This window comes from Electrophorus electricus, chromosome 1 (genome assembly GCF_013358815.1).
Source record: "Electrophorus electricus isolate fEleEle1 chromosome 1, fEleEle1.pri, whole genome shotgun sequence".
Lineage (NCBI taxonomy): Eukaryota > Metazoa > Chordata > Actinopteri > Gymnotiformes > Gymnotidae > Electrophorus > Electrophorus electricus.
The window spans coordinates 2,160,001-2,187,500 of NC_049535.1; the positions used below are offsets into that span (position 1 = coordinate 2,160,001).

Here is a 27,500-nt window from a genome sequence, read left to right on the forward strand (position 1 = left end):
TTCCCGTCACAGCCTAGACGCCGGCTCGGAGGGTGTGACTTTAACGGGAGGGCTGACCTCTGAGCGGCGGCTAACCGACCTTTTATCGGAGGCCATGAGCCCGGGCGCACGTGCACGAGAGCAGAGGAGTGGGCTGGCCCATGCGGCCGCGGTTGGCACAAAGGGACTGTTTGCAGCAGGGAGAGGGGGTGGGGTAGGCCTTCATCTTGTAGTCAAAGTGAATAAATAGAAGGTTGAAAGCTGCCCATAGCTGGGGGGTGGGGGGTCTGTGAGTGTGTGTGTGTGTGTGTGTGTGTGTGTGTGTGTGTGCACGAGCCGAGAGGCGATGCTGGTCTTTTCTGCCCCTTCTCCTTTGTTCTCTCTGCAGGGCTAAGCAGAGATCTTTTGGGAACACACTCTGTTGCACCTGGGGCAGTAACCTGTCCTCCACCAGCGCGGCAGGCTTCTGAGGTGCTGCACCAGCCACACCACCCTACTGCCAGTTCACACCAAAACCATTCCTGAAGCGCTTTTTTTTCTCTCTCTCTCTCTCTCTCTCTCTCTCTCTCTCTCTCTCTCTCTCTCTCTCTCTCTCTCTCTCGTGGGACTGGTCTGCTTTGATTTGAGATCTTCCGGCCACGCTGACTGTGAGGTGCAGCTTTCCTCCAACAGTACATGAAGCCATCCTTCTCTCATCCTTCTCTCATCCTTCTCTCATCCTTCTCTCATCCTTCTCTCTCTCCGTCTCTCATTTTAACACTGCTCTTTAGACCAGTGCTAAAACTATATGTTAGTGACAATACAAAAATCTACTGTTCATTCACTGTTCATTGTTCTACTGTTACATTTTAAACTGAGCTAGTAACTTATTATTTAGTTGTTGTTATTATTAAGGCATATTATTTATAAACAACCTTGGAACTAATATGAGCTTGTTCACGGGTGGGGCACTGGAGCCTGCTGGGATGTCTGCACTGGTGTGTCCTAGCACACATCATGTGATTCCCTGGCTGTTATTTATACACCGTCTAATCCTGGCTGCATTGTGCTTGGTCTTTTTCCACGCCAGCTGTCCTTGGCACTCATTTTGGTCCTGTCTTCGCACTTTGAGTGTCTGTGACTTTTGGCCTGTCTGTTATGGGCGCACTCTGTGTTCAGCGTTTTCTGCTGTAGCTACTGAATGTCCCCTCAGAGGTCAATAAAGTCTGTCCGTCTCTAGGTTTGTGTCAGTCTGTTCTTCTGCCTGTCTGTTTATCTTTCTGTCCACCAGCCAACCAATCATCTGTTCCTCCTGTTCTTATCTGCTGAGCCTCGTGCCTTTCACTGAGATCATTCTATAGCTCAGCACATCTGCACGTGCGGCACAGGCAGAACCAGGGCTTCAAACAGCGAAACTGGCCAGAACAGCTCCACAACTGGACTTGCCCAGTCCACCAGATGTCTTTGAGAGGAACAGGTGAAAATAGGAGCGGACAGACTGGTGGAGAAGTGAGAAGGGGACGTTTATTCCTGTAGCCTCTAGTGTGATAGCAGGTTATCATTAACGGCCAGTTAACAGAATGATCACTGAATAGCCATACGGGGTTAACCTGTGGCGGTTTCTTTTAATGTGTTTGTTGTGTGGGATGTATGTATAATGTATAATTGTATATGACGTTTTCTGAGGGCTGGTATTTTAGTCAAATTGCTTGCTATCATGTGGAAGATATGATCCAAAAACAATCAGATCTTGATTAAAATGTCTGACATTTGGCTCAGGAGATCACTGGTCCATTACGTTGCACTGTACATGGTCTCTTATCAGTGGCAGAATTTTAATTAAAATGGTTCAATTCAGCTTTTAGGGGGGAAAATGGATTTTATAAGCCTACTGTATCACATCCTTTTCTAGCAGGGCAGATAATGCATCTTAATTAAAAAGCGTGTCATGTGCAACCACCACAATTGCCCTCATGCAAGTCCCTGCGTGGTCCATAAACAGCAGGAACAGTGAGTGTGTTTGCCCTTTGGACAATCCGCAAGGCTTAATGAGTGACCTCACTTTACCCTGCACTTTAGTGGCGCTGGTTCTTTTCGGGGCAGGTCTGCAGATTGGGCCCCTAACAGGTGGCTCTGAGTAGCCAGCCATGCGATTGGCCCACGCCTGAGCCCAAGCCTGGCTTGTGTCACAGCTGCCTGTGTGTCATTGACCTCCCTCTCTCTTAGACCGTGACCTGCAATCGCGGAGGCCAATTTAGCTACAGAAAATGGATTCCGACAATCCCAGCGGCCCACACACTTGCACGGCTGCGAAAGACTCTCCCTGACAAGCATGTCCACCCAACTGATAAGTGACTTTGGTCCGTAGTGGACTGTGTGATATCTCTCACGGATGTATTGCCATTTCATATTGCCTGCCGAATATGCGCCCTGTGTGCTCTGGAACCAATGCAGTGCTCGGAGGTTCTGTATGTGCCCTGTCATGTGGGCTTTACTGCTGTCGGTGTTATGTAAGAGTATATTACAGTGCGCAGTTCAGAAATATAACAACAGTTCTCCTCCTCCTGCCAAAATAAACCCACAAACCCAACACCTGGAAAAAACAGAACACAAACTTAAAAATATCAGCTGTCAAAATGTTACTGGAAGACATTTTCTAAATGATAAATTTCATTGTTCACTAGACTTATGTAGGAACAGTATCTTTTGTGTTTTTACTTCCGTAGACGTAAGATTGCCGTCTCCAGCCGTGTGACGTGCACCACAGTTGGGATGTCTTGTACAGTTCCACACTGAGCATATGACGTGCTGTAGTCCCTAACAGGGAGTGCGTGTGCGTACATGAGTGTGTGTACGTGTGCGTGCGTGCGTGTGCGTGTGCGTGCGTGTGCGTGCGTGTGCGTGTATTTTGTTTGGACATTTTGTGGCTGATTTGCGCTCCAGCATTCTTTATGTTCCACTGCAGTGCACACACACACACACACACACACACACACACACACACTTGCACACACACAGTCACAGGGTGAGCACTTTTCTACTCTACATCTCCTGTGGGGGGGTGGAGGTGTTACAGGAGGGGAGGGTCTGTAGATGACTGACGGGCCCAGATTTTGAAGTGACATTTCTAATTGTCGATATAGTGCGATACAGCCAGTGTCACGGGTGTGCATGCGGGTAGTACGCGCCCTCTGACCTTTAGGGTAGTTTCATCTGGGTCTGGTGTTGATGAGTCCTGGCACACTGGTACATTAGTGTTGATGAGTCCTGGCACATTAGTGTTGATGAGTCCTGGCACACTGGCACATTAGTGTTGATGAGTCCTGGCACATTAGTGTTGATGAGTCCTGGCACACTGGTGTTGATGAGTCCTGGCACACTGGTGTTAATGAGTCCTGGCACATTAGTGTTGATGAGTCCTGGCACGCTGGTGTTAATGAGTCCTGGCACACTGGTACATTAGTGTTGATGAGTCCTGGCACATTAGTGTTGATGAGTCCTGGCACACTGGTACATTAGTGTTGATGAGTCCTGGCACATTAGTGTTGATGAGTCTCTGGCACACTGGTGTTGATGAGTCCTGGCACACTGGCACATTAGTGTTGATGAGTCCTGGCACACTGGTGTTAATGAGTCCTGGCACACTGGCACATTAGTGTTGATGAGTCCTGGCACACTGGTGTTGATGAGTCCTGGCACACTGGCACATTAGTGTTGATGAGTCTGGCACACTGGTGTTGATGAGTCCTGGCACACTGGCACATTAGTGTTGATGAGTCCTGGCACACTGGCGTTGATGAGTCCTGGCACACTGGTGTTGATGAGTCTCTGGCAGGGGGAGGAGCACGATGCCCACATCCAGGAGCTGCAGGTCATGAACACAGAACTCCACCAAGAGATGTCCAGGAAGGACCAGGACAGTCTGGGTCAGCAGGTGCACCAGTTCGAGGTCAGGGTGAAGGAACTCAGAGAGCAGGTGACAAGTTTGGGAGAGCTAACACACACACACACACACACACACACACACACACACACACACACACACACACACACACACACACACACACACACACACACACACACACACACCCCTAAACAAACAGCCTTTGGTGCAGGACTAGTGACATCTGCAGACTGGTGATCTGAGCTCACACCCTCCCCTGCCTGAGCAGCGTGTCACGTCTTGAGTGTAGCCCTCTACTGTCTTCATCCTCACTGCGTCATCTGGAGATGGGTATAACTTAGTGACTTATTCAGTCTGTTGACCATCTTGATGTTTCTGAGTTTTGACACTGCTGCAAAACTCTTTCACTCTCTCTTTCCTATCGCACTCTCGTCATCTCGGGGTGGGGGCGCTGTGGAGGCGGGCCGGCAGGGCGGGTCTTAAATGGTCATTCATGGGAATCGATGTCGTTGGAGTGGCACCGCAGGGCCGATAGCTCATGGTTCCCACGCACTTCAGAAACAGATAATAATGTTGAAAGCGCTTGACCGACCACTTGACGTTGATGAATTTCAGACACTGTTTGGTACTGAGATTAACGTTTCTTTGTGATTTTGACATGTTTATGAAACCAGTCGGTATTTTCCAAGTGTTTTTCCCCACTGCATGGTCTTCTGAATGAGATGACTGTGTGCGGTTACAGGACTCTGCAGAGACCACAGCACATCTTAGACATGAGCCCATCGAAAGAGCAACACTATTGTGGTCCTACTATTTTCAGACTTTATTGTTATCAAGTGATAAAATATTTTTTGTTATTGTTACTCATAATTTTCAGTAAGATGATTATACTACCAATTTAGCATAAGATGAAAGATTTAGGTTGCCACCCTTTTGTCAACATTGAATACAGTAATGAAACCTCACTAGAACTTGCAGAACCTGGAAAAATGGTTTAGAGGAATGAACCTGCTGGCTGAGGTGGGAAAGAGGAGCTCATCTCCACCCTCTCCACCCTGTTCCTCAGGGGGTGTGAGGCTTCCACTTTCCCAGCGCTTCATGCCCTTCCCAGGTGTCTGGGAGAAGGCTCAACCCGTGACCCCATCTTCTCCTTCACTTCTCCATCACGACACATCTGACAGGCTGCCCTGCCAGCTGCTGCTGTTGAATTGTCATATCGTACAATTTTTTCAACAAGCTCTCATATCGTGTAATGGCGTCAGGCATGCTCTGGATTGCGGCGGAGTAGCAGAGCAGGGTTCCGTCTTTGTTTGTCTTTAATATGGAGACTGCTCTGAGATAATGAGGCAGCTCTCCTCCATGGTGTGTTGGACTTTGGGTGGCCAGACATGGCGAGTCAGAGACCAGTCGTCCGTAAAGTTTCTGAGATTATGGCGTCCAAACACTGTGTATCGTAAACGTTCTTAGCTTCTCTGCACATTGTCTGTTTAGGTGGCCTGCGCGGTCTTTGTCAGCTTTGGCCATCTGTAGGCAACGACACACCAGGAGGTGCCTAGGTACCCTGCGGTGCAAAGTGGCCATTGTTTTTTCTCCACAGTGGTCTGGGCTTGGTGGTTAATGTTAGCTGTATAAGACAGCTAGGTCTCGCTGTCCTCTCCCTGGGTAAGTCTCAGCTGTCCAGCGTCCCAGCTCAGCCTGTATTGCGCAGGGTCTCGCATTTGGAAGGAAAGCCAGAGTCACACATTAGTTTGGTAGTGGTGCTGTCTGCAGAACACCATCACTCCTCCATGACAGTATCAGAGAGAGCACAGGAGCAAGGATATGGACAGACCCCTTCATCACACACACACACACACACACACACACACACACACACTCACACACACACACACACACGCACGCGCACACACGCACGCGCACACACACGTGCACACACACACACACACACACTCACACGCACACACTCACACACGCGCACACACGCACACACACACACACGCACGTGCACACACACACGCACGCGCACACACACACACGCACACAAACACGCACACACACACACACACACACGCACAGATACACACACACACAGTGTCATATGTGTTGCACTTGTGCCTGTAAGATTGTAGTGAAGTGTTGGGTCTGCACCGGAGTACAGCAGTCCACAAACTCAGATTACTCTCTAAACACTGATGAGGGCTGCCAAAGCACCTGGACGTGCTCAAGGAAGCTGGGCGCACACACACACACACACACACGCTCGCGCGTGCGTGCACCTTACACTCCACCTCCTCTACGTCCCTCCACCCACAGTGAAGGGCTGTGGTGTCTTTGACGCGCTCTGTTAAAGAGCAGGAGAGAATTAACCGATCCCGGCGTAAAGTGGAGAGGAAGGGAGCGCAGTCTTCAGATTAACGAGGAAATGGTGAAATTGTGCAAAATGTCCCCGTCTGCTTCAGAGTAACAGGACTGAATTGGAGTGGATAAAATGTGCTGTGCTATCAAGGGCTTAATAATTATTAGCCGTTTAGTATTAATACAGTAAATCTGAATTAAATATGATGTTGTGTGAGTGTAAATATGATAAATCTGTTTGTTTGGGGGGTTTTTTTTATTGGGGGAAAAGTTGGAAATCCTGATTAATTAAAAATACACCATGAAATGAATTCTAAAACCAGCAGGCACAACATGTAAAGTGTCAGAAGCTCATGGAGAACTGGAATATTTTATGTCTGTAATACCACAGTGGTAATATTTGTTTGTCAGATGATTCTTCATCGGTTTCAGCTCTGCCATCCAATTTTGCACACTGCTTAAACCCTTCTTTGTTTCACTGCCTGTGCACACGATTGTGTGTGTGTGTGTGTGTGTGTGTGTGTGTGTGTGTGTGTATATGTGTGTGCGTGTTTGTGTGTGCACGCGGGCGTCTGTGCGTGTGTGTGTGTACGTGTGTGTGTACGTGTGTGTGTGTGTGTGTGTGTGTGTGGGTGTATATGTGTGTGCGTGTTTGTGTGTGCACGCGGGCGTCTGTGCGTGTACGTGTGCGTGTGTGTGTGTGTGTGTGTGTGTGTGTATGCAGTGGCCATTATTTAAAGAAAGCCTGTCTGTGTTTTGTTGTCAAGTGAATGGACTACAATCTGCGTGTTGTCTGTTTTGGGCTAAAAATCTGTTCGTGGTACATTTAGCTTTGCCCCCCCCACCCCGAACCCTCTGGAGGAGGTGGATGTTTATTGCTGTTCTAAAGCCTTTGTTGTGATTGTCTGCCCTCTGCCCCCCCCAGCTTTCATCGGCGCGGGGATGTTGGAGGGGAGGGCTCTGCAGCACAGCTGCCTCTGCAGTGCCTGTGTGATTAGGGAGAGAGTACTTCTCAGCAGGGCTCGCTCTGATCTATATTCATCAGAAGCTCTCGCTTTGACGTGTGACTGCACCCGCCGCTGCACTGCCACCGAGGAAATCGTGCACTTACACCCTCGTCCGCCTCCCGCTGCCTCGTTTTTGCCTCCCTTCCTCACGATTCTTCTCCCAGTGTCCCTCCGCCCCCCCCCCAACACTCCCCACCCATAACCCCCCTCAGGTCGCTGTCTGATTAATTTCTCTATTATTATTAATATCATTCTTCCTCTCCAAATAGACAGACTTTCTTCCAAGGTCAGTCTGTACGCTTTTCCAAGCTGAACCCCACCCCCCCACACACACACACCCCTCCTTGAAATGATTATCTGGCCCTTGTGTTCTTTGATCTTCACTGTTTGCTTGATAGCAAACACTGCATGATTTTAAATGTTTTAGCGACATTCGTACAGATGTGCATTAAGCACAGTGATGTTCAGGTGAAGGTAGAACGTGTGCTGTGAGACGGCCTTATTGTGGTGGTTTTGGCTTCCTGTTTGATCTTTGTAGCTCAGTGTAAATCAGACCTTTCTAGTGTCACCCAGTTAAACCAGGAGCTTGAAATCATTGTGCCTGCGCGCAAATCCATGGTAACAAAAGATGATACATTTAAATTTCTGATAATTATATATTCATATATTCATGACATGCATATAAGCCTCCATTTAGATGTAATTGTCTATGGCTTTGCTTAGAGAGGTTTCCACTGGTGTGTTAACAGGTAACAAGACCTTGAACCCACGCTGATGAGGCACAGGTGCGTAAGTGAGCCTGATGGTTGTCTGTTTGGGTTCATCCAACTCCTGCGTCTGTCTGCCGAGATGCTCAGGGTTGGTGAAATGTGAGCATGTGTGCAGGGAAGCACGGCTCTGAATTCCTGACGCGGATCATATTCTGAAACCTTTAAGTGTGTGTTATCCACACCTGTTTTCTGATCCTTACCTATAATAACAGAAAGACCAAGATGGTTCTGTTTTAGCTTACTTGAAGCATTTGGAAAAGTTTACACCAGAGATTTTAGCTAGAGCTCACACTGACTCGGTGTACTTGGTGCTTTCATGGGGAGTCGATAGTGAGTCAGTGTGAACTTAAGCTAAAATCACATACACACATAATCGTGTTTTTATTCATGTAGCTCACTCAGTTCTGTACACCAGGGACCATACACACACACACACACACACACCCCCACACCCACATACACACACACAAACTTATCCATGTTTGAACTGCACTGTTCTGCCACTGACCAGGAAATTAACTCTGTAAATTATTAAAGCAATTTCATCTGCAAACATTGTCAGTAAGGATAAAGAAAAAAGAGCAGTCCAAGATGTGTGTGTGTGTAAGCCCCGCTGAGACGGCTGGACCAACAGAGGCTGTTCACTGGCTGCGTTATTCTTGCGCTGGCCTGACTAACAAGCTAACATGAACTCCAAGGTTAGTGCTGTAGGTGAAAACCCACCGTGATGTTTCACATGCTTTGAAAATCTAGCAACCCCTTTCTAGACGTGTACACACACGTGCATCCATGCGTGCCATGGTTATCTCAGGCCCCATCGTCCCCCTGCGTTCGAACGGGGGACTGATGCCTCTCCCTCATCCGCGTGTAACCGCGTGCGGCGGGCGTGTCTTGTACGCCGGGCGGTCTGGCCCGGCTCCGTGCCCCGTCTTCTCTGTGCCGTGGTTCATTTTCCCGCCGTGAGATCCCCGCATCCTCCCTACCTGAGCTCCTCCTCACGACACCTCCATCCCTGTTTGCGTGAAGAGGAAAGTAGTGAACTTACGCCAGGCACGAGGAGGTTCACTACAGCTCATAAAGCGTGGAAGCGGTTTAGGTAAATATGGCCTGTGAGTACAGGCGTGTGTAAAACTGTGAGTGGCTCTGTGCACACTTGCTTCTGTCCGGTGATTTGTGGCCACTGGACCGTGCCTGCAGTTAAACGGCTGTTAAAGGGACTCAGATGACAATCTGAAGGCACCTTTCTGAGTCTGACAGCTGTGCGACGGTCTCCTGCGGGCTGAAGGTGAACGCGGCCCAACTCTCACCTCGGGCCAGTGTAACATATTCATGTGGCTGGAATCAGACCAAGATGAGCGTGTGTGTGTGTGCGTGTGTGTGCGTGTGTGTGTGTGTGTGCGTGTGTGCGTGTGATCACGTGTGCATGTGAATGCATGTGTGTGTGGGAGTCCGCCCTTACATGGCTAAACCAGCATGTTCCGTCTTGTCCTGTTTCACTGCCTTAGGCCCAGTGACAGGGAGCTCTGAGCTGTGCACATGCTGCCGTCCTGGGCCTGCCTAGTCCCAGTGCGCCCAGTCCCAGACAGTAGCTTAGTCCTGCTGTGTTCGCTTCTTTAAGCTTCTTCTGTGAGCCGTTGTCCGTTCGTCTGTTTGGTTTTATATGTAACTGTTTTCCTGAGAGCTTCCTCTTTCTCAGTTTTGATTAACCCGGGTCCACTGATGATGTCACTCTGCCCCCACGAGGTCCCCTTCTGCGGTGTACGGGGGGGTTACATGCACTTGGTTTGTTGGGTAGTGAAGTGTTTTAGGTGTTGCACTCGTCACACATCTTCACCTTGATTTCTTGGCCTTCATCTTTGTCCCCCTATAGCAGCACCAGCCTAGCAAGGCAGATGCCTTCTCACGTGCAGACGCCTTCTCACGTCCCAACGTGTTCTCACGTGCTGTGGCATGCACGCATCTGATTGAGAGGCGGGTGTGGGAGTCAGGCCGGCGGTTTTGCTCTGATATGGGGGCACGTTCCCCTCCTTGTGATGTCAGAGCGTGCGACTGTGTCGCCGATGCCTCTTGCTTTTGGCAGACGCTCCCTTTCTTCTCTCTCTCTCGCTCTTGGCAGACGGTCCCTTTCTTCTCCAGTCGCTGTGAGGCCTGGCTAAGATGTGACCTACAGCCAGGCAAGCACGAGGAGGATGTCTCTCATCGTGCCATCTCTTACTAAAGCAGAACCAACCAGGACACCTGCCCCAGAGCCGGGTAGGAAGCTGGGTAGAAATGAGCTGGGATTAGGAACGTGGACGTGCTGACCACAGTGTGTGGGCACCGCGTGTTCACGTGAGGCCCCGCGGTTGCTGCGTGTGTCCCTTCGGCAGCGTCCGGAAGGTGTGGGAACGTGGAGCGGGCAACTCGATGGTGCCTGACACCGCGTTCATTTTATTGTCAGTGGAAAACGAGCAGCGTGAAGCTCCACGCTGGGATACCGGGGTGTGCTGGAGCATGAGATCATACCAGCATGTTCTTATAAGGCAGGAAGGGATGGCAAGGTGTGTGTGTGTGTGTGTGTGTGTGTGTGCGCGCGTCTGCGCGTACGTGTGCACGTCTGGTCCGACTGTGGACGTGACTGTGTTTCAAAGAGCTCTTCGTCACGTCCAACCCCACGTCCCGCCCATCCCGCACTCCCCCCGGAGACGCCTGCCGCCTCACACCCACCGCTACCCCAATTTGACAGCTGATGGGGTCTTATATGGAATGTGCGAGAGTTGGAATTGCCGGCGATATACATAATGATCCCATTTCTCCTTCTCATCTCCTCATGCCCTCCCTGCCTCCTCCCCCCGGTCAGCCTCGTCCCGCGCGCCGCCGCGTGTCTCCAGCAGCTTCCGTGCTGGCTCCGTTCCCTGCCCTGATTCCCAATGTTCAGGATTGATGGAGACTTTTTTTGTGTGTGTGTGTGTTGAGGTGCGTCCATATTTTCTGTGTAAGTGTGTGTGGAGACGCAGTCAGTCAATATTCTGGCACTTCTCCTGTACTGCAGGTTTGACCCAGAGCAGAGCTAGTGCTCTAATCTAAGCGCTCTCTCTCTCCCCCTGCGCTTAAGTTTCAGTGTGTTTGATTTGTGGCACGCTAGCTCACGCTGCAGCGAGGAGGTGGTAGATGTATCTGACTGTGCTTTCAGAGTCCTGCATCTCTGTCTCTGCTTGCCATCTGAAGAACCGAGAGCTCGTCCCGCCCTTAGCGACGCGTTGTGGGGCGCGCCGCTCTGTCGTCCGCACCTCCGCGACTCACAGGGCAGTTCTCTCTGCAGTGTGAGTCCTGGTGCCTTCCCCAGATCCCTTCGCCCCACCCCACGGCTGTCGGACGGGGCCGGCTGCCACGGTGGCGGAGTTAACTCGCAACACATCCACGTCTGTACGTCATCCTCCGCACCCCTCCTCACACGTACCCTTACCCCACTCCTGCTGTGGGAGATTTGTCCACAGACACGTGCTATTTATGGCCATGCTGCAGTCTGTTGTCTCCCTAATGCAAATGTGCTCAGAGCGCTCCTGCCTGTGTGTGTGTGTGTGTGTGTGTATGTGTGTGTGTGTGTGTGTGTGTGTGTAGTGTAGGCTAGCGTGCTTGGATTAGCTGAGGTTTTTTTTTTTTTTTTGCTTTTTTTTCCCTTCCACTCCTCCCAAGCAAACCAGTTCCTGTTTTATTATTCATCATCCAGACACTGTAGCAAACGTCCCTGCAGCAAAATGGAGGGGGAGGATGAGGAGGAGGAGGAGGAAGAGGAAAGCATGAGACAGATAGTCACATGGACACGACCGCTCCTCCAATTCTCCTGCGAGTTGACGCTGGGTGACAATGGAATTCATTTCCAAAGGGCCACTAGATTTGTGTGTGTGTGTGTGTGTGTGTGTGTGTGTGTGTGTGTGTGTGTGAGAGAGAGAGAGAGAGAGAGACAGACTGTGGTAATGAGCCTCGGCATCAGCCTCCTCCCTTTAGCATTAGACACACACACACACACACACAGTTTTTCTCTCCCTGGGCTACTGTGGCAATAAAGCACGCTGTGCTGTGGTGAAGTGTTTACAACAGTCGGAGGAGACGATGGGAGAGGAGAGTAGAGGCGGGAGCTGTTCTGGGAACCCCCCCCCACACACACACACACACACACACACACACACACACACTTCCCCCAGTCACTCATCTCTGATCATTTATCTGGCCAGGTCAAGAGCCTTCCTGCCTGAGACCCTCATCACCCAGGACACTTTTAACTCACGCCCTCGCTCACTAATATTCATCAGAAGTAGTTAGACACCTTCTGCGTTATTTATCGGAGCGGCGTGCGGGCAGAGGTCCCGTCGCATCTTAGCCCAGAGAGTATGGGAGCCATGACAAAGAGAGAGTGAACCGTCTCTCGCTGCCTGCCGGAAGGTTCCAGGGAGGGCGTCGGAGGGACAGGGGAGGTCAGCGCGTGCGAGGCAGGGGGTGGGGTATGGAAGCGTAAAAACGAGGCTGCCCAGTGCGGAACCTACCGGAGGGTCTTGGCCCGGTGTAAATCACCTGCAGGCTAAATTGGATTTGTTTGCCATTGAAGGGAGCAGATAATCTCTCCCACAGAAGATCCACTTTTGGGAATGGACGGAAGTTTTCAGCGGCAGCGTGTGGAGTTTTTGGGAAGTTTCTCTCTCTCTCGCTCTCTCTCTCCCTCCCCCTCTCCCCTGTGAGGTAATCTATATGAGGACGATTCTTGTAGTGAACTCTCTGGATGTTATTACAGGGAGCTGGTGGGTTCCACTTTATCCTAAGCCTCCACAGCTGCTCCGCACTGATTTGAGCCCTGTACGGCCGTGATGAGCAGGGAGCCAGGGGGAGGGGCTAGGGGGAGGGGCTATAGGGGAGAGGTGGAGCTCACGCGATCATCATGTGGGATTAAATGTTGGTGTGATTTTTTTTTTAAGCACCTGACTCCTTTGCCAGAAACAGCAAAGGAAGTCAGTGGCACGTTGGTGTGGCTACACCAAGGCTAGGATGTCTGCACAGGCCGCTCCTTCTACCGTGAAAGCCCACTCAGCCTGACCACGTCGCTGTGGATACGCAGGCCTTATTTGGCTAATCCGGCCACTGTCCTGCATGTATGGATGTGAAAAGGCCAGGCAGGGAATGTGGTATTCTTGTCCACCCCTGCCCGGTCTGACTTAGAGCAGTGATTCCTAGACACGGAAACCAGAGTACCCAACGCTGTGGCACCCCGAGGCTTGAAGAGTCAATCAAACTCTCCTGTCAGTGTGTGAGTTCAGAATTTCCAACGTTCCCTTTGTTCTCCTGTCTTCCGCGTCTGGTTCTGGAAGTGCCAAAACAGACTGGATAGAACTTTACACGGCGACTTCAGTAAAAGTGCAAGAGGCTCAGACCTTTCTGACTCTGATGGATTAAGACGGGTTTATCAGTAGTCAACACACGGTGCATTAGAGGAGGGCTGTGCCTACAGCATTTGGTGAATGCAAACTGTATTATGATCAGTTTTAAACACACACACACACACACACACCAAAAAAACCCCCAACACATCTCGTTCTGAATGTGTGAAATAGCATTGGGTTGTGTATGGGTCTCACCGGGACTGACTGTAACTAAGCAGCAGTTTGAATTCTGAAGAGCATCTCACGTCTAAAAGACCTGGGGAAAACACTGTTAACTAACTGCATGTGAGTTTCCAGAGGAAATAAATACATCTCCCAGTATTCCTGCTACAAAATGAGCGTGGGATTAGGAAACACCCCAAAACGCTCCCCACAGTGATGTTTTCAGACAGCACTCTCAGACAAGACCCTCAGACAGGACCCTCAGACAGGACTCTCAGACAGGACTCTGAAGGTTCAGGTGGAGGAGAAATTAGGTAGGTGAGGCACTTCTTCAACCACAAATGACAGGAAATCAGGCTCATAACAAATTTCTGCCCGTATTGTAAGTTAGCGCTTAACTTACAACACAGTGCAAACTTACTTACTGACATTAGAAGGTGTATGAGTGATAGACTTAAGATATCAGTGCATCACTCAGATGTTTGTTTGTTTACCTTGCCGTGCTGGGTAAAGGTAAAATGACCATGGGTCCCCACGGCACTGGGTGGTCAGAGAAACCCTGATCTCAGAACAAAATCAGAAAAGAAATGTAGCTAGCAGGCTAAAGGTAAAGCCGTTAGTCACTGCACTGACTGCTAATCCATCGTCCAGGTGTCGTGAGACCAGAAATGGCTTTCCTTCAGGTCTAGTAATGAGGTCACAGTTTTTATTTCCTCTTTTTTTTTGCCCTCAGACTCTGAGTTGTTGGGAAAACTAGATGAAAAAGTGGTCCTGGTCCATGTTTCCCTGCAGCCAAAATAAATAAATAAGTAAATGAAATAAAAAAAATAAAATAAAAGCCCACCAGAGCGATAGCTTCCTCGGACTAATATCTGGAACAGCCGGTGGGTCTGCGCTTAGCGTTCTGATGGAGTCAAGCCACTTTCCGTCGGCTAGCCGGGAGATAGCAGGGCGCTAGGACTAACCAAGCAGCGCTAATTACAACCTGCAGAGGGTACCGCAAATCCCCGGGCTGGAAATGACCCCGGGCTTCCTGTGGAAGTATTTTTAGCCAAGCGGAGACCGCTCATCGGCAGTGCAAGCTGTCGTCTTCGGAGGCGCGTGTGGGTGGTGGGTGGTGGTGCCGTAATGAAAGTTTGGCCCGGCGTGGTGAGGCAGAGCGGCACTGCGGCGTGATACTGGGCAAGCGCACTTAGCAGTGGGCGAGAAAAGCGAGGGGAGGGGAGATGAGTTTGGGTACAGATGCGCCTTCCTCTCAGCATCTGTCAGCGCCGGCGGCTCGCGGGAGGAACGGAAGTCGTGCACTGAGGTGGTTGTGGCTATTGCAGCTGTTGTTCATGTCTGCGTCTGTCTCTCTCGCTCGCTCGCTCGCTCGCTCTCCCACGTCCTTCACTCTTCCGTCGGCAGCCTCACACGTGCTCTGCGCGGGTACGCCCACGGCGAGATGGCGAGGGGGCGGCGGGTGGAAGCAGCCCGGCGTAAGACAGGTGTCATCGTGTCCTCTTGGCCGCCATAAAAGTTAATTAAAGAAGAGGAATTTTTATTGCACTCAGACGCTCCTGGACAGATGCAGGTGCTCTTGCCTCAAAATGGCCTCTCCTGGAGCTGCTGTCAGGAACAGCCTCGCTACCCATAAAAGCTGTGTGTGTGTGTGTGTGTGTGTTTCTTCTCCTGCTCTTTTATGCGTCTGGTCCGTGTTTTAGACACAAGCTGACATGGTTCTTAGCGCATGAGCATCCCCAACATCCTCCAGCGTGTGAGCCACGTGTGATTAATCCAAACATCCTCACCTCAAGTCTTCGAGCTGAGCTGTTTAACTCGTGTGTTTCTGCTTCTCTCAGCTGCAGGTTGCCAGTCATTCCTGACTCCATCTTGTTATTACTGCACTTATTTTTGGTTGTTTGTTTTTGCCAGGCTGCAGGGGGGGAGGCTGTGTCTCCACACACACTTCATTTTTCTTAGGCCATAGTGCTCTTTTTTGGCAGAGGCAGAGATGGAGTGAGTGAGCCTGCTCTCTTACACACACACACACACACACACACACACACACACACATATTATCATAGTGATATCAGAAGGCCATAATTATGGCTGGGGCGTGCCTTCATCTGTCCATGGACTGGGTGGACTGGGATGTGCCATTTCTCTTCTCGCATGCAGGTTCAGGTTTAATTACCTGCAGGCAGCCGCTGTAAACCAGAGAGCTTAGAGAGAGAGAGAGAGAGAGAGAGAGAGAGAGAGAGAGAGAGAGAGAGAGAGAGAGAGAGAGAGAGAGAGAGAGAGAGAGAGAGAGAGAGAGAGAAAGCAATGCACCAGCAAAGGATGCATTAAGCAATTAAAGTTAGGGAGCACATGAATGAAGTAATGCTATGATTTTTTTTTTCTTTTTAGTAATTGCCTCGCGCCCACAAGGGAGGCCTGTGCAGGGGAAGTGGAAGCATTGTGCTGTACATCAGCACTTTCTCCTCACAGCCCTTAATACACATGCGCGCACGCTATGGGCCTTTACCCTCGCTCTCCTTTTGTTGCTCACACACACACACAGACCTCCTCTCTTTCCATCACATCACACTGCACCCTTTAAAAGAGTCGCTACGTAAAAGCCATTCTGCGTCTCGCGCGGCTCACAGACGGCGTTTGCACACGCTCGTCTTGGTGTAATCGTGTACGCGGCGGCGTTTTCGCGGAAACGGCGCGGTGAAGGTCTCCCGCTCCTGGCGTTTGGCGGGGAGCGCGCGCTGACGGATTAGCGAACGTCGTTCATGCGGGGATCATCCGCCATTTATCCCGCCGCCGCGCTACTGCCGCACGGGTACGCGCCCACCACCCCGCCCCTCCCTGCTCTCGTCTGTCCGCGCCAGATAAAATGGCGGAAATTGTCAAAGTCGAGATGCGTGACAAGGAGAAAAGGTAGAGAGAGAGAGAGAGAGAGAGAGAGAGAGAGAGAGAGAGAGAGAGAGAGAGAGAGAGAGAGAGAGAGAGAGAGAGAGAGAGAGAGAGAGATGGAGGAAGAAGAAAGGCCAAAGGAGAGGTGTAACCTTTTGTTTGTCAGTGGCGGGGGAGCTGGCAGAGGGCGTGGAGCGTGATGAATGCTAATTTATGCGGCTGGTTGCGGACGGGGTTGTTTGGGGCAGAATGAATGGAGGTGTCGGACACTGATTACCAGGAGAGGGGCGGCGTGCGACCTGGACAGCCACCTCATTTTAGCTAATACATCGAAACGTTTGGTGGCGGAAAGCGCTAGAAAGGCAGCGAGATAATCGAGTGCGGCCTTTTATAAATGTGGTGGAGGTGACACGCCACAGATTGGACTCCCAGAATGAAGACCTCGGGCCATGCAGTTCCACCCGCGCGGTCACAGACGCCGTTCTGCTGATGAACAGAGACTTAGTTTGTTTTAGGACCACCCGGTCCCCCTTTGGAAAATCTGATGAGTTTCTACAAATTTAATGCAGTGACTTTAAGAAATAAGATTTTTTCATGTCAGGTTTTCCCTGAATCAGATACCTATATATATATATATGTTTTACAGCACAGTAAAAATAATATACACATCATAAATGTGTAATATGTGAATACACATCATAAATGTGCATATAATATATAAGTGCGCATCATAAATTACACAGAGGCAAAATTGCATTCAAAAATGCTCCTCAAAGCAAAAGCATCTTTGCGGTAACACATTCATTGTTGTCGTCACCACTGGCTGCAGAGTTAACTTTAGCCTAAGAACTCGACGGGCCCGTATCTGGAGTTCTGCTGCGGTCCTCTCGGACACTTTTCCGTTACTCCCGGCTGTAGAGTTTTATGTGGACTACTAGTGAGGGTGGAGATCTCTGCCCTGTCGTCGGGGCAGGAAGAGATCTGATTGGCCAGGTGCCTGAGCCCTGTCTCCTCCTTCCTGGTGCTTTAAACTTGATTAAAACAAACAAAACGTGGCCTTATTAGATTACGCTGAAGGACACGCGGGCTTCGGCGCCGATGATCTTCGTCTCCTTTTAATGAAACGCTGCTCAGTATTAACGTCGCTTGCGCAAAGTTGATTTTGCGCTGCCTCAAGACATGCCAGACGAGCCTGATTGTCCTGCAGAAGGTTCCAGATCCTTGTCAGGGCGTTGAACTGACGTTGAGGCAACCGTGCTGTACCTGGGCTAATTGGCTTACAGCAGTGAAGGAGGATGACGAGACACAGGGATATTCTTTTAGCTATAACTCTTATACCAAGGGCTTAGTATCCAATATATGTAATATATATGTGAGTGTGTGAGTGCGTGCATGTATGTGTGTGTGTGTGTGTGTGTACTTTATGTAAGCGAGAGAATGTTTGTGTGTGTGTATGAACGTGTGTGTGTGGGTGGGTGTACGTGTGTGCATTATATGTGTCTGTAGCCAGTCTAACCCCAGTGCGAAGCTTCTGATGATGTGTAATTGGTGGTCTGGGCTGTAGAATAATCTCGGCAGCATCTGATGAGGTGATGTGGTTCCGTCCTGACTGATGGCTACTGCTACTCCACCCTTTAGTAACGATGTTTAACTCTGGTTAATCTCGGCAGATGGATTTCACAGTTCACTCTGAATTCTAACGCATACACTTGGTCCTGTCCAGGTGTGTGTGTCGTGGTCCTGCCTGAGACCGCGTGGGCGGCAGCTGTTCTTACTCGACCCTTCTCCCTACGTTAGTCCCACGCTGGCATTTGTTTGTTTTAAAGGAGTCCTTTTATGGTGCGCTGTTCGGCCATGCCTGTCAGATCTGTGGGCCGCTTTAAAACGGGTGAGCCTGCTGGACTTTAACAGCCCCCTTCAGCACCTCTGCCCGCAGGGTCCTGCCCCGACCCACAGGAAATACTCAGCGGATGGCCCGTAGATCTCCTTCCCTGCGCTTCGGAAAGTGACCTCAGGAAGGCGCCACGGCGCGGGGGGGGTCAGGACTGAGGCAGCTACATTTACATTTACGGCATTTAGCGGACGCTTTTATCCAAAGCCACTTACAATTATGACTGAGTACAACTTGAGCAATTGAGGGTTGAGGGTCAACAATGGCAACTTGGCAGTGGTGGAACCGAACCAGCAACCTTCCGATTACAGCGCTGGAGCAGCCAAAATGGCCACGGACGCAGAAAATGGCGGAGTGCTGCGATGGTGAGCTTACCCGCCGGTCGGGGTGGGGGTAGCTGGGGGGCCAGGCAGCGGGGCGTGGACGCACGGAGCCTCCCCCTCTCGGCTCCTTCTCCTCTACGTGACAGCGGCCCAGGATGGATTTCCCAGCCTCATGGATGCGTTCATAAATGCATTTTCCCCGGATTTATTGCAGACCAATCGGAGAATGATGAACAGAACAGCGAGACCCCTCGCCCCACTGACCCCAGAGGGAGAAAGATGGGGAGCGAGAGAGAAAGGGATGGAGGTAGCGGGAAGCGCGGGGGGGGGGGGGGGCAGAGAGACAGGGATAGAACGTCGTCCCCCCTCCACCTGTGAGATGGAGCAGTAAAGCACCGTCTAGTGGGAGAGCGGGTCTTTCTCCAGACCCTACCACTGGGGAGCACTGGGCTGTGGCTATAAACTTAATGAAGTTTGACTGAACTCATCAGCTTCTGAGAGCCTGAGTCCCCTGCGCTGGAAAAACAGATGTGCAGGGAAAAAGCTGAACGTTCCTGGGGTAGAGGCTCACTTAGGGTCCATTACGGCTCCCTGCAGGGGCGGGGGGCTTTGGGAGGGGGGGTGGTCTAGGGGCGGTGGGGCGTGGCTTAGAGGAGCCTCACGTCTAATGATGCTCGCTATTTATTTATTTATTTGTTTGTTTGTTTGTTTATTGCACTCGGTTGACAAGCTTCGTGTTTTCCGTGAGGCACACGCCCAACCAAAAACCTTTCCTTCCTGAAGATATAGGCGTAGCTCACATGGCTAACACGGGTGGTGTATTGTTTTGAAGACGGCGCAGTCCCCTGTATTTCACGCCTCATTGTCGAGGTCACACGGACGAGTCGGGCTGCGTTTTGCTTGCGATGGTGTTATGAGCGTGCGCTGCACTCTCCCTGGCGCTCTCTTTTAGATGTAGCTGCGCCTTCTCTATCCCCCCACAAGCTCTCCCCCCCACCCTGGTGGCGAGCAGAACTTGCTATGCATTTCACGTCGGAGTCGGAGTGTGTTGCTATGGTGGTTGCTAGGGATTTAGTCGGGGGTGACGTGAAAAGTCCGAATATTAAAGGTGTCCTTCTGAAGCTGGTCTGTTTGAAGCTGTGTGGAATGAGCAAGCCCCTCTCCAGGTTTAGATCCCCTCCTACTTTTCATTACTGCCTCTGCCTGTCTGGAAATATCACCATTGATTTTCAAAACCACGCCAAAGCATGCAGCCTGAGAACTGAGACCCCCCCCGCTGCCCACCCCCAAAAAGCCACTCAAATCCAGCACTCAGTCCGCTTTTATTTAGAGTAAGTCGCGTATTTACTGTTAGCCTGTGCGTTGGTAGCAGCCATTACAGGCGTGATGATTTGATGAAGAAACGCTTAATGGGGGGGTGTAAGGACCCCCACTCTCTTGCCTCCCATTGGCTGTAAGACCAGCCTGTGTTTCTAATGTACCTTCCTCACCTTTTTTAATGGAGAGCTCTTGTGTGGCTTTTCGTCCCGATTGCGCGCTTGAACGTCCTTGGCCGTGGGAGCATGTGGGAGAGGTCTGTGGTTGAGGCCGTGGGCGCCCGTGATGAGTTTGGGTTAAAGGCGAGCTAGGTTGGCGAACTGTTCTCCCATCACGTTAATTCTGGCTCCAGAGTGTGACTTTGGGTTAAAGGTGAACTGTATTAGCGAACTATTGTCTAACCACATTAGTTCTGGCCCGAGAGTTTGGGTTTTTTTTGTTAAAAGTGAGCTGTATTAGTGAACTGTTCTCCCACCACGTTTTGTTCTGGCCAGCGAGCGTGACGTAGAGACTAGGTGGCCTTAACGTCACCCTGCGCCAGTGGAGGAGCTCTAGTGAACGGCACGCGTCACTCTTCCTCCCGCACCAGTCTGAGGAGGAGATGCTCTCATCTTCCTCCTCTGGGCGCCCGTTGGTTTTGCTGGCTCCTGCCAGGCTCTGCGCTTGCGTGATCCGTGGACAGTGTAGTGGTGACTGCTGTGGGTGTGGTTCTACCGCACTGAACCGTGAGGTCACCACGCCTGGCTGTTCTAACTAACACTGCGTGCGCTTCGTCTTCTGTAGGTGTCGAGTGATCTTACAGCAGCAAGAGGACTAGAGCTCTTGAAGAGTGAGGTACTAGCACAGTGCACACACACACACACACACACGAAGTAGAAAGACACAAAAACCCTGTCTTACGCATTGTATCCTTGCAATAAATGCAATAAAATGTCATGTGTTTCTATTATGAATGGTCAGTATAAAAAACGTACCTCACAATCTTGTGGGCCATTTGTGTGTGTGCGTGTGTGTGTGTGTGTGTGTTTGTGTATGACAGAGCGCACGAATGAGGCATGGAGTGTTATTTAATAGTCAGATCAATAGCATACCCAATGTTAATGACCAGTCCCCTCCACAGTACTCCAGGCCCAGAGAGGGCGGGTCTGCCTTTCTGGTCCCCTCTCTCTCCTGCCAGCAGCCATCACACACACACACACACACACACACACACACACAGCTAAGCTAGTTAGCCTTGGAAGAGAGAGCCCCAAACCCCGATCAATAACTTTACTTTTGTCTGCCTAATTGCTCATTGGTTGACACTGGCTCTCTGCAATATGGTAGCCATGAACTGGACTGATCGACTCTCGCTCTCTTTTCTTACAAAACCACCTCCCGCCCCCTTGGGCCGCTTGCCTCTCTGCCTTCCTCTGCGCCACATGTCCGTGGTTTTTGGGGGGGCTGACCACACTCGCTCGGACGGAAGCTGTCGCGTCGAGACGCAAGCGTCAGGAAGCTCCAGCAAGACCTGCTCCTCTCCTACCGGGCCCGCGACACCCAGAGTGCCCAGGTAACTCTACTCACTCCTCTTCTGGCTCTCCTTCGCTCTCCTCTCCTCTTTCTCTCTCTCTATCTCTGACTCGCTCATCATCATCTCTCTCTTATGCCAATGAGCCACAGAAAATGAACCAAGATTTCCTTCCCCCGCCCCACCTCTGTGATTACCTTCCTCTCGGCGTGGGCGCTGCACTGTTTTGCGTAGTAACATATTGATTGCACCTGCTGTAAATTGCATGAATAAATGATTGCATGAGGGGGCATTTATATTGCGCAATTATGCACTGAAGTCCAGAGGCAGGCGGGGCGGGGGGGCGGGAGTGCCGAGCCCCTCGCTCACGCTCGGCGCCACGTCCCTAAAACATCCGAAAGTCACGTCGGCTCCGCCGGCGTTTGCATTTAATTTCACGTGAGGAGATAACTAGGGTGGTGTTTCTCCGTCAGGATTCAAATGTGCTATTGATCGACGTCCGGCTGGGGAGTTCAAATCCGACCAGCGGTGACACTTCCAAGCAACGCCTACGCTCGCTTTCAAGTCTGATTAAAAAATAAAACGATAACCAAAATACGACTGAAAAAAAAAACGTTCCCACTAATCCCAGAGAATTCCTTCCGCGTCTGTCCCGTCCGCCCTAAGAAGGAGCGTTTGGGTTTTCTTTCTCTGTGCTTTTTTCCAGTTGTAGTGTGCTAATGTCATGATTTAAATGAAGTATTGATCAGTTTAGGAGGGGAGAGAGCGCGAGCGATTGTAAGGAAAGAAAGACAGAGCTGGGTTATCGTCTCGCATCGCAACGCAGGACACACCGGACGAGCTGCGGCTTGTTGGGGGTTTTTTTTCCCGTTTTTAGGATTAACCACGGAAAAAAACGATTGCTCTTCCCCATCTAATTTTTCTGAAGTCCCGAATCCTGCAGGAATCAGAGCAGGATAGCCAAGAGGAGGGCTGGGAATGAGAAAGAGCCTGGAGGAGATGTTCCACAGAGTGCCGTCGCTGGTGGAGTAGGAGTGCGGGTTCTTCGTGTCGGTGTGAGGATTAGACCCACAGGCCTCTGATGACGCCGGTGAGGAGGTGATGGCCGTGCGGGGGCCTGCAGGTTGTTTTGGACGGGTGGGAGTCCCGTGCAGCAGCGGCTCAGCGGGGCAGACGCAGGACACCGCGGCACCGGCGGACTGGACTCAACCGGGACCAGGGGTCTGGCACTACTCCTCTCTCTTACTTCCTGGCCATTCCCCTCCTCTCTTCTCCTCCCTCTCCCTCTCTCTCTCCCTCCCTCTCCCTCCCTCTCTCTTTCTTAAGCGGGTGACAATGCGTTTTAATTAGGATATTCATTATTTATTTAGTGGTGTGATCTGTTGGGCCCTTCTGTGATGTTTACTGTATAAAGTTTGCTTTCGTGAATGAACACTTTCGCTGTAGGCTGATTGTCTGGGCTGAATGTCGTTCAGTAGTTTGTTTTCCCCGTTAAGCTTCGTGATATTGTCGTTATTGTCGACTTTGAGATGCCATACTTCTGCGTTTCGTCCAAAAGCGCGAGTCTTTCCTTCCGTTTTTGCGAGGTTTTGCATCTCTGTGAGAACAGCTCGATTTCGCATTTGGTTAAGGATTGATTGAGGATTGATTTTTGCTTATTTATTCAGCGCGGAGCTGCCCCGGCTGGCCGGGGCGCGGGGGGCGTGTGTGGGCGGAGGTGGCGCTGGCCGGGGGCTCCGCGACGGAGCCGCGCTCTCAGGGTCGGACAGCGGAGGAAGACGGCCGGAGCCGGGGAGGGCGAGGTGTCCGCGGCGAGCGAGCACAGCCGGGCTCTGTGTGGATTGATTTTTTTTCTCCTCTTCCTCCGCGTGCGCACTGCCTCCTCGTGCGGTTCGGTAGCTGGACCTCCAGGAGCAGAAGCTGTGGGATCTGCGCAGGGAGCTCCAGGAGAGCAGGCAGGAGCTCCAGCAGGGACACGTCCGACTCCAGCAGCTAAGGAGGGAGCTCCAGGATACGACGCGGCAGGCTCAGGACCTGCAGGCACAGGTAGGACGCTAACCAGCGGACTCAGGCTTCTCGGGCCTGTTATTCTCTCTCTCTCTCTCTCTCTCTCTCTCTCTCTCTCTCTCTCTCTCTCTCTCTCTCTCTCTCTCTCTCTCTCTCTCTTTCTTTCTCATGTATACACTCTTTTACTCCCGTCTTTGTAAGGCGGTCCGATGTGCCATCATATGGGTCACATTTGAGCTGCGAGTGCCCCATTTGTTTTTAATGTCTTACAGCGTATGGATTGTGTCTGGAATTGCATGAAATGCTGAAAACCCTTCAGGTTTCAGTACGATGTGCCGAACTGCATCTAAGTCTCATGAAAACAGTGCAGATGTCCGTGTGGGCCCGTGAGTGCCCACAGTGAAGCAGAAAGTAATGTATTGTGGGTTTTTTCATGGGAAAAATCTAATATTAGTCTCTTTGAACATCAGGACAGAGCGTAACTAAGGCCATACTACTTTCCAGAGCCTGTTAGCAGGTATTGAATATCCATGTAACTCTGGGCAAAGACAGCTAATAGGCACTGGGAGATGCACTGCTCTTTTTAACTCAGAGACAAAGTGACATCTGTTCAGGCCATGAACGTTAATATTACGCTGAAACGTAAACTCTTATTCCACATGGGTCAGTGGCTCGTTGGGGCCCCGTGGTGAGCCGTCTGGCCTGCGTGCTTCCCCACGGCTCTCTACTGGGTGAGAGCTGACTGTGAGACAGGTTTGTCTTCCCGTGCACTCACTCAACACACAAGCACACCTGTGGAGGTATGGGCCAGCGTGTCTGTGTTTACTGGGTTATACTGGCACAACAAAAAAAAATAAAATAAAAACAAATCTCCCAGCCAGTTACAATGGCAGACAGGCAGGCTAACATACAGTTGGCAAGTCCGTCAGATTATTATGGGACCGCTCGGTGGCAGACAAAACACGTTGGAGACACAGACACAGGCAGCTATTTGACAGGTATAAAAACTAACACCATGTACAAAAACAAGCAATACTGGTCGGAATACGTAAACAAACGTGGCGATGTCCCCCGCCTGAGGCAGACGAGGAGGCTTGCTGCCACCGACTGTGAGGAGTAGAACCCTCCCTTCCTGAGGAAGGCGGCTGACCAATCAGAGGCTGGGCCACGGCTGTCCATCAGCAGTGGCTGTGTCACCTGTCGCTAGGCATCATGGCAGACTAGTGCAAGGAGGAAGAGAGATTGAGACTGAGTGCCGCTCCGTGAAGCAGCAGGCAGAAAGGTGGCGGAGATGAGGCACGGCCTGTCCAGCTCTCGTTAACGCGGAGAGTGGAAGGCCCCCCCGCCAGGATTACTGGGATTATAAAATATTCCTTTATTTCCTTCTTGTGTATTCATGTGAATTACTCAGAACCAGAATGGCATATTCTGTTGAATTCTGAAAACTGAAAATAAAATAGCCAAATATTTAATCCAAAATGCAAATATAATATCCAAATACACTGTCCAAAATATGAATAAATCAAGGACAGTAGGTGAATGAAGGCTGCCTTTTTAACATTTTTTAATAATAAAAATAATAGTAATTTATAATAAATGTATTTATTTATTTATAGCCCATGAAATATATCCACTAAAAACGAGATATCATTGTTAGCTGGACCCTGTGGGAAGCAGACATGAAGTCTGATGTTAAAACAAATCAAAATAAAGTCAGAATTTTAAACAAACGCAAATTATTCCAAGTCTGTAGCTGCAGGAAAATGCTTTCATACCCAGAAATGTTCCACTAAATGCTGTAAATGTAAATGTAAATGTTCAGGAAAATGGAATAATAAGGGCTAACGAGTTCTTGTATGCAAATTACATCATGCTAATTGGTGGACTCTGATTTCCTGTTCACCATTAGGAAACATTAGCATGTTCGACTGAACTGTTACTGGAAGCATAAAGCCGAGTGTTTTCCCAGAAAACATATTTGGAGACATTGGACTGTAAAGTGTACTCAATGGCTCCAAGTGTACTCAATGTGACGTCTCGTCTTTGCTCTGTCTCGTCTTTGCTCTGTCTCGTCTCCGTTCTGTCTCGCCTCCGCTCTATGTCGTCTCTGATCTGTCTCTTCACGTCTTCTCTGCTCTGTCTCGTAGCTGTGCGAGGCGAGGGGACGTCTGGTCCATGTGCAGGGGAACACTGAAGCGCTGTTGGGATTCAAACACCTGAAGACAGCCGAGGTGCCCCCCCCACCATTCTCCACTACTAATCTTATCACTGCTAAACAGTGTTTACAAAAATCACAAATAACCCTGTGCTGTGATCTTGGGTTTTTTTCACCTGTGACCTGTGTGAGTCTCTGACATGAATCCTACACCATAGTAGGATGTCATGAGTCCTATCTTACATTTAGGACTTGTATTTATGCATGTTTGTATATATCTGCGTAGACTCAAACACAGACAATTTTACACTTGTTCAAATGTTTCCATTGCTGGAAGCCAGTAATCCTCAGTTATTACAGAAGAATTGTTATGGAAGAACATAAGGTTAGTGGTTTCAGGAAGATCCATTTGTGTCAGCCTGATTTAATATAAACAGGGACCTCACAAGGTTAATGCATGTTTTGTGGTTTTGTACACCTGTGCGTGCTTGCGTGTGTGTGTGCATGCATGTGTATGTGTGTGTGTGTGCCTGTGTGTGTGTGTGTGTGTGTGTGTGTTTGCATGTGTGTGTGTGCATGTTTGCATGTGTGTGCGTGCGTGCGTGCGTGTGTGTGTGTGTGTTTGTGTGTGCATGTATGTGTGTGTGTGTGCGTGCACGTGTGCGTGTGTGAGCGTGTGTTTGTGTGTGTGTATGTGTGTTGAGCTCTGTTCTTCTCTCACATTAACCAGTGGCTCTCATGGGATCCGGTGATATGGTGGATTCTACATAGTAGCAGCTGAGTGTTGGTTACAGACCAGGGCCTCTTTGAACGAGCTCTTATTATAGCTGGGAAATGTGTACTGCACTAGGCTCATTGCCAAGAGGTCACCTCCACTAACGGTAACACTGTGTGTGTGTGTGTGTGTGTGTGTATCCCTGGATAATTCCGTCTCCTTAGCGGGTTCATGTGTGTCGCCGCCCTGCAGGTGGAGCGGCTCAGTGCGGAGTTGTGCTGTTTGCGAGGCAGTGAGGAGGAGGTGCAGGAAGGTGTGTCAGGTGTGTCAGTCACCCAGGGCCAGCCTAGCGGGCAGCGGGACGGGGCACACGATGCCCACAAGAGGGTAGGGAATGCCTGACACATCAGCTGATGTATGAGATTCCAACCAATGAGATTTTCAGTGCTTGCACACAGTTTGTAACCCTTGAATGAGGTTTTGGGTTTTTGTGGACATATTTCCCAGTAAAATTTATGCTGACTCGAGGTGCTGCCCGTAAGCATGCAGACAGTGACGTGGTTTTTGTAGTTTTGGGTTTCTGTTTTGGCATAATGGATTCGAAAGACCGCTGAGTTAAGGTGCAGACTGTTGACTTTATTTCAAAGGTATTCTCATGAACCATGCCGGAATTACACAGTTCTCCCATTTCAGGAGACCAAAAGTAATTGGACACCTGACTGCTCTGCGGTGTGTGTTGTTCCATCGTTAGTTCACACACCGGAGAGGTCTCGAGTTGATTGTATGTAACTTCAAAGGGTTTGGCCGGTGAGCCTCTAGAAGACTGAGACCTTGGTAGAGCAGGTACCAGCAGCAGGTGCGTGAAGTTCTAGAAACGTCTTAACTGTGTGTGAAGTTTCTAGAAACGTCTCAACTGTGTGAAGTTTCTAGAAACGTCCTAACTGTGTGCGAAGTTTCTAGAAATGTCTTAAACACTAAACCAAAGACGTCACCTCAGTGGACAGTCTTCCTCTTTCCACCAGGACAGTGTCTCACGGAGCACGGCGTTCCCATGCAGAAGACACGCTGTCTGTTACCACCAGGCAGAGTAACGCTACGGACGGCATACCCAGTGCTTACCGATGTCTGT

At 50.3% G+C, this 27,500-nt stretch overlaps 1 protein-coding gene across 1 annotated transcript in view; it reads left to right on the top strand.

Annotated features, from left to right (window-relative positions):
- The window catches only part of LOC113577892 (early endosome antigen 1-like), an 85,485-nt gene that overhangs the window by 42,709 nt on the left and 15,276 nt on the right, over positions 1 to 27,500 (top strand). Inside the window, exons 6-9 of the mRNA XM_035532762.1 lie at positions 20,768 to 20,818; positions 21,453 to 21,536; positions 23,394 to 23,540; positions 25,649 to 25,732. Of these exons, the coding sequence (XP_035388655.1) occupies positions 20,768 to 20,818; positions 21,453 to 21,536; positions 23,394 to 23,540; positions 25,649 to 25,732 (366 nt within the window). The remainder of the gene's footprint in view (positions 1 to 20,767; positions 20,819 to 21,452; positions 21,537 to 23,393; positions 23,541 to 25,648; positions 25,733 to 27,500) is intronic.